This window comes from Budorcas taxicolor, chromosome 20 (genome assembly GCF_023091745.1).
Source record: "Budorcas taxicolor isolate Tak-1 chromosome 20, Takin1.1, whole genome shotgun sequence".
Lineage (NCBI taxonomy): Eukaryota > Metazoa > Chordata > Mammalia > Artiodactyla > Bovidae > Budorcas > Budorcas taxicolor.
Genome location: NC_068929.1, coordinates 24,435,978 through 24,442,876, shown reverse-complemented (window position 1 = coordinate 24,442,876; position 6,899 = coordinate 24,435,978). Strand labels below are relative to the sequence as shown.

Here is a 6,899-nt window from a genome sequence, read left to right as displayed (position 1 = left end):
CAAGCCGGATCGACTCAGAGAATATATGACTTCATTTCAGGTATTAAATAAAGATTGACTTCCTAGAAACTATTACTGGAATAATTAAAGTTTGAACTTTCTAGCCTGCTTCTACATTCAATGTCACGCCAAAGGGAGCCAAGAACCCATGATCAAAGAATGAGGTGATGCGGTGGTGGAGTCATACCAAAGACAGGAGACCACTCTTTCTGCTTTTTCATACTCTTTATTGCCAACAGTTTAAAATGGTCAACATAAAAAAAAATTGATAATAAATACTGCTCTTTGGGCTGTAATAAATAAAAAGTTTATTAACAAGGAATGCACTTTTCCAGCCACAAGTGTCTTCAAAAATTAACAAAACAAAAAAAATATATATATGGCCATAGTTCACAGTTAAGCAGCCAAAAGCTGCTCCAATTATAGCCTTTAAACAACATGGGAGCGTCCTCCCTTTCCCTCCCCTTCAGGAAGTATATTCACAGCTCCAAGTCCTCTGTCCGAAGCACTCTCCACAGAGAGAAGTTAAGAGTCAATGCACCTTTCTGCAAAATTGTCTGAAAAGCCTTTAGAAACAGGTACGTCAAGGAAAACTGCATTCAGGTTCATTCTCAGCTTGTCCAAAGTTCAGGACTGTGTACCTCAGCCTGGTCCGGGTTCCACCAGGTCCAGTGGGCCACAGAGAAATTGTTTTCGTACCACCACCTGTCCATCTTCTTCAACGTGCTGTAGATCATTCTACTGACTTCCATGTAGATCTCACAGTGGAAAAGAGGAGTCCCATAGGGTCCATTCAAGAAATCTCTTAGTTACACCTCTGTAAGAGCATGTTCAGAGCGTATTCCATTCGATTTTTTAATTCTAATGAACAGCCAGACATCAGCAGAGTTGTCAGTCTAAAAGTTGTAGATATCCTGTCCTCATTGATGTAGGTGAGAAGGTATTCTTCATTTTGGCTACAGATGATTATTTTTGTATGATCATGGTAGAAATTCACCTTTAAAAAGTAGACATAAATATTAAGCATCTCTAAATTGTCAAGATATGAAGGGTTTTCTCAATAATTGAACTGGCTATGTAAAAATCATTTCTTAGGACCTAAACATGCACTTTCTTAAAGGGTTCATTTACCTGAAAGGTGCCATCATTGAAGAGCATCATTAAGGCCTTATCAGATTTTAGCCACTGAAGGAGGTAGAGCCGAGGTCTTCGAACATCAGTAACACTAGGCAGATCTCCACCCTGAGAGAGAATGGGAGAGTTAGTGCCTAGGAAGACTTTGCAGTGTGTGCACTCAGTTCTAAGCAAATGCCTCTCAACCTTAAGCAAGGGCCAGAATGGCCTGGAGGTTCCTGCCCCACCACCCAGCGTTCCTGAGTCATAGACTGAGGACGGAACATGAGCTGCTGCACTTCTAAAAGCACTGAGGCTATACAGATGTGACTGCTCTGTGGACCACACTTCCAACATCACTTCTTGAAAGCCCGGGTACTTACATCCATGAGGTTCTCCTCCATGTAATGAGAGAAGTATTTCAGCACCGTCACTTGACTAATGAATTGTTCAGGGGCATCTGTGGCTGGGAAAACAGAGCATTGGCCAAGCTCCGCATAATAGTGAACTGTTCTAAAGAACAGGGAGGAAAGAAACAGAAACAGGAAAAGTCAGTCACTGTTTTCCTTAGGGCAAAACTGAACAACTGACAGGGCTTCCTTAACTGGACACACTTACTTTTTGTCGGGAAGGAGGCTCATGTGAGCACCGTTGTTGAAAAGGACTCCTACAGTGTGGTCTGAGAGCTGGTACCCAAAGCCATATTTGTTAGAGTAGTCAACCCACTTGGTGACCCACTGAAAGGAAGTGCTCAGTTGCTCTTTGGGGATGCAGTCAGCTTCTGGCATGTTTTCTAGACATCCTCGAAGGACTCTTGCCACCGTGTCTGCGACACTTCCCATGGTACTGTCCTCAAGGCCTAAAAAGTCAGAGAAAGTTATAAAATAATTAACAACAAAACTTCAGGCTATGGTAGGTGCTAGGTCTCCCTCCACTAATTCTAAGGATAGAGGACTCAAAATTGCTCCAATCCTCTAAGTTGCTTCTTCTATGTTAAATCAGGCCAAAAACCAAGCTGACTTCAGCTGCTTAGTGTTGAACACTGGCATTTAGAGTGTCACTATTTAAAATGTGATTGAAAACTTACACTCACTGCTACTGCTGCAGCTGCCAAGAGTTCCTCTGACTATCATCCGAATAGCATCTCCAATCTGCTGCTTATTTTCCACTGCGGGTGTTCCAGATCTGGCAACTGTAGTGGTAGGTGGCTGGAGTTCCTAGAAGAGAAGAGCCAGATGACAAGCAATTAAAATTCATCTAAAGTTGAGAATTCTAGTTTAAGATGAGATTATAGCAATTACTAGGAAAGCTTATCACAAAGCAATGGACACAAGCCAAGTAAAAGATATTTCCGATAACTGCATGCATTGTTAAACTAAGAGATAAAATCTTTCCTTTTAAAGGGTTGGGGGAAAAAAAAACTTTTAAGTAAATATATTATGATCCAAGTGATAATTAGCAAAGAATGGAAATGATACAAAGCATTTATAACTACTTTATTCTTCTCTGGCATACCTCATCTGTCCTATGTTTGCTGGGTTGCTGAGTTATCGAAGTCTTTTTCAAATCATGCCTAAGCTTGTAAATTTCTTCATCTTCTTTAGATACTTTATCTGTAAATCAAGAAAAAGGATTATGAGCATTATTCTATCCAAACAAGTAGAAACAGAGCAAGTCATATTTCCTCCTTTTGCGTTAATAACCAACTTAAGAGCATTCAAACAAAACCAACAATTTTATCTTTGCCATCAGCTGCAATTATCCAAGAAGCACACTTTAATGCATCTGAAACAAAACTATCAACTACAGTTTGCAATTTAGATTTATTATGCTACCAAAAGTTCAACAGTTTACTAACATACTGGCCAAATTATGTTACTATGAAAGCCTCTTTCAACTAACTTATCAACTTTATATATATAATGCTGGATACAGAAAAAGTCTTATAACTTACTATGTGTGTCAATATATCTTGCTTTGTCTTTTTTGCCACCAAAAAGAGCAGCAGCTGCCTTCTTAAAGAAATTCTTAGCTGGGCTTGACAAGTGGAAATCCGGAACTGTGTGACAACAGCTAGAAGAGAGTCTATCTGGAGTGAAGCCCTGTGAAGCATAAGAAAAGTCTTTCAGTAACCTGCTGGGAAATTAGGGTCAAGAGCATGTAATAAAAAGATGAAAAAAAAAAAATCCACCAACCTGCAAAAAGAAATCATGTCGAACGATGTCATCCAAACTGGGACGATCTTCTGGATTTTTGGACAACATGCTAGCTATTAAGTGCTTAGCAGGAGCCAGCAATGAAGAAGGCATTGTATACCTTGCTTCTCTTATACATCTGTAAGTTTCTTTCAGATTTGTAGTTTCAAATGGAGGTCTTCCTAGTAACATTGTGTACCTGTATACAAGGAAACACCTCTTCAGGAACCATCATAAAGCAATTATTTTCCAGTGCTAAACTCTGTATCTAAATTTGACTTTTTATTATTTTGGTACATTTACTTACATTACACAGCCTAAGGCCCAAATGTCTGATTCACAGCCATGTCCTTGTTTGTTGAGGACTTCAGGAGAAAGATAATTTGGGGTACCACATATCGTCCTGGGAAAACAAAATACGAAGATTTCACTAGGAACTCTCCTCTTGTTTAAACTTAGTTCTCTGGGTAAGCTATGCTGAATTTCTATTTGGAAACATTTAACTTTTGGCGTATGAACAATTGACATTTCACCAAACGACTTGGTAATTTTTTTTTTTAATGCATGTACAATTGTTTTCAGCCACATGACAAAGTGCTTTAAGCCAACTGAGACCAGGTACAGCAGGACACTTTTATACATTTCAGGCAAATAAAAGATTTGTTTCATAATCAACTTATGGCTGAAGATACTCTGCCTAGGCTATAGTGGCACTGAGTAAGTATTTCCTTCAATTAACATTGTAGCAGTTTACAGATTTTAATATCAACTAACCTATGAAACATTAATTGGAAGATAAAAAGGGCATGTTCCATCTCCACAAAACCCTAGTTAAGATGTATCCTTCTGACTCTTACCTTCTCCTGTGTTCCAAGGGTTCCAGCCTGGCTGCCAAACCAAAGTCCCCAACTTTTAGTTCCATGGCTTCATTGATAAAAAAGTTCCCTGGAGGACAACAACAACAAAAAAGTCTGAATTCTCTTGAAAAAATATTCTAACCAAGTACACACACATCCATCCACTCGAGAGGCAGGCAGCCAGCTGCTTAACAGGCGAGCCATCATTCAGAAGCAACACTGCATTGGCTAGATCCCAACTAAGAACATTAACTATGTAAGAAAAGGGAAAGAGAGCATGCACTTCTGATACAAAAGTCAGGGTTTGGAGTGAAAGGCTCACCAAGTTTGAGATCTCTATGCAAGATTTCTTGTTCGTGAAGGTACTTTAGTCCAGACACGATCTGCCTGAGGTAATATCGGACTTCTGGCTCTGTCAACACCTTCCTTGCTTTCAAGATATGAGCCATGGACTGGGAGGAGGAGAAGGGAAAAAAAGAATCTGTCAAATAAAGTTGCCAGCATCAGTAGTTTCCTTATGCAGGAGGAGCGATGAAAGGTAATGCTGCCATATTATAATTATGCCCACAATCAAATTGCCAGATAAAGTGCAATTTGAATGCCAGGTCAGTGTGCGGGAAGTACATGCACTCAGATGAGTGAAGACTTACCCTTCTACTGCAATATTCCAAAAGAATGTAAATGTTTTCTTTGTCCTCGAAGTAGTGGTAAAACTGCACGACATGCTTGTGATGGAGAATTCTGTGAAGCTCTATTTCTTTGTCAATCTAAAACGAAAAGCAAGATCAGTCTTATTAGCCTCCTTCACCTCTGCAAAGCCAGCTGCTTACACATGCAGAAGACATGTTCCTAACAGGGAAGGGCCATCTCTGCACACAAAGAAAATATTTTACTCAACAGTCATACACACCTTTTCCCTTTGATGAGGTTTGGCTACTCTGCTGTGAGGAATAATTTTTGCAGCGTAGACTTTGTTGTTAGTCAAATCTGTCATCTCGTAGCATTTTGCAAAGCCACCCTGAAAGGAAACAAAGCCGAGAGGGAATTGAGTATGGCAGGAACATGGACGGCAGATTTTTTTTTAATAAATAAACGAGAAAGATAAGCAAAAATATAAGGAAGGGTGGACGGAGGGACGCGGTCTACTTTTTCAAAAGCTCCTTCACGAAGGGAAAGCACTCCTAACAAGAGTTAAGTTAAAACGGTGCCCCTTCTCCTTTTACAAAGAGGAGCTTTACGGAGCGGGGCTGGGGGTCGGGGAGATGAGAAATAGGATCTGAAGAGACGTGCAGGGAAATCCTCTGGGGTGGGGGTGGGGAGGCATCTGGAGGGCTAGGTGTGGTGTAGAAAACCCTCGCTTCTGGCCTCAAGATCAATGTCTCTGGGCTCGTGGAGGAGGCAGACAGCCGCGGTCAAGGATGGAGAACGCGACCCCCGCGCTGTCAGTGCACAAAAGCCAAAGGAGGGCAGGTAACCCACCCCACGCCGCGCCGAGCTCCGATTACCGAGACCTCGAGAAACGGCGGGGGAGCGGGGACTCCGGGTCCGGCCCGGCCCGCGGGGTAGGGGGTGGAAGGCGGGGGAAACGCCCGGGCAGACCTCCCTCCCGCCTGGCAGCTGGGCGCCCGCCGCTCGTCACCTTTCCCAGCACTTTGCCGCGGCAGTAGCGCTTCCCCGTCGTGGGGTCCACGATAATCCGCGAAATCTCGGCCCCCGAGTGCGAGTGGTGGTGATGATGGTGCGGGACCGCCGGCTGCACCTGCGCCGGGGTCTGCGGCGGCTGCGGCTCCTCGGGGGACGGCTGCGGCCGCTTCTTCTTCGAGTCCCCGCCGCAAGCCTTGCCCAGAGCCTGCTCGCACATCTTGGTGCTGGCGGCAGGCTGGTAGGTGATAGTCCGTAAGAGCTCCATGGTCGCCTCGTCGCCTAACTACCGGCCACCACCTCCGAGGCGCGGGCACACGACCGAGCCGGCCTCTGCCCTCGAGCTCCGCCCCACCACCGCTGCTAACCTCCCGCGCCCGACGCCTCGGTCCACTTGTGCGAGTGCGAGCGCCGGGCGAAGTCTTATATATGGGCTGAGAAGGGGGCGGAGAATCGAAACGGAACGTGACGTCACGGGCAACGCCCCGCCCACCGGCCTCTAGAGCGCGCGGGGCCAGGCGAGAGGTGGCTAAGGGCCGCTGGGTTTCCGCTCGCGAGGAACGTGCGAAAGCGGGAGGTCTGGCCGCGGGGAAGCGCCCCCCGCGATGAGGAGGCGGACACAGGCGTCCGGCCGTCCTCGTGACCAGCACCCCGTTCTTGGAATGTTCGAACTTCTAGGTTTGATGTAGAAACCCGGGGGCCGACGCCTCGGCCCCACCCGGTGGCCCGCGGCGCTGCGGTCATCGCAGGTTCCCTCCCTCGCAAAGCCCTTGCGGACCGCCCCGCAACCTGACGCCTCCGGTGTCATGGGGTGACTGTGGCCAGAGTCCACTGCACAGGCACGTGAGGCTTCCCCCGGGCCACCGGGCTGCCGCGGACCCCGCTCTTTTACCCTACCGGCTCCTGTCTAGAGGGTCCCTCCGGGGAGGCCGTGCCCCTGAAAGGCAGGGATTCCCGGAGCAGGGTCTTCGGAGCTCCCCGCTGCTTCTGAACGAGGCAGACTTCGGCTCAGGCCGGTCGGCTAACCATGGCCAAGTCCCACTTAGTGCCCATCACCCTAGATCAAGCCTTTATCCGAAGTCAGGCTCTTAAC

The 6,899-nt window shown here is 45.8% G+C and overlaps 1 protein-coding gene across 1 annotated transcript; it reads right to left on the bottom strand.

The window, feature by feature from the left end:
- Nucleotides 1-206: 206 nt before the first annotated feature.
- On the bottom strand, nucleotides 207-6,176 carry PLK2 (polo like kinase 2). Its single transcript, XM_052659073.1, has 14 exons — nucleotides 5,805-6,176; nucleotides 5,076-5,183; nucleotides 4,816-4,932; nucleotides 4,488-4,617; nucleotides 4,166-4,253; nucleotides 3,616-3,711; nucleotides 3,309-3,507; nucleotides 3,068-3,215; nucleotides 2,629-2,726; nucleotides 2,201-2,330; nucleotides 1,732-1,972; nucleotides 1,497-1,626; nucleotides 1,132-1,242; nucleotides 207-997 (listed from the first exon to the last, which is right to left on the bottom strand). The coding sequence occupies exons 1-14, from the start codon at nucleotides 6,072-6,074 to the stop codon at nucleotides 806-808; spliced, it is 2,058 nt and encodes a 685-aa protein (XP_052515033.1). The 5' UTR covers nucleotides 6,075-6,176; the 3' UTR covers nucleotides 207-805.
- Between the last annotated feature and the right edge of the window lie 723 nt (nucleotides 6,177-6,899).

Coding starts and splice junctions, on each gene's coding strand:
- PLK2 (XM_052659073.1), bottom strand. CDS start 6,074: ATGGAGCTCTTACGGACTATCACCTACCAGCCTGCCGCCAGCACCAAG. Junction 5,184..5,804: donor GCGGCAAAGTGCTGGGAAAG/GTGACGAGCGGC, acceptor GTTTCCTTTCAG/GGTGGCTTTGCAAAATGCTA. Junction 4,933..5,075: donor AACCTCATCAAAGGGAAAAG/GTGTGTATGACT, acceptor TTTTCGTTTTAG/ATTGACAAAGAAATAGAGCT.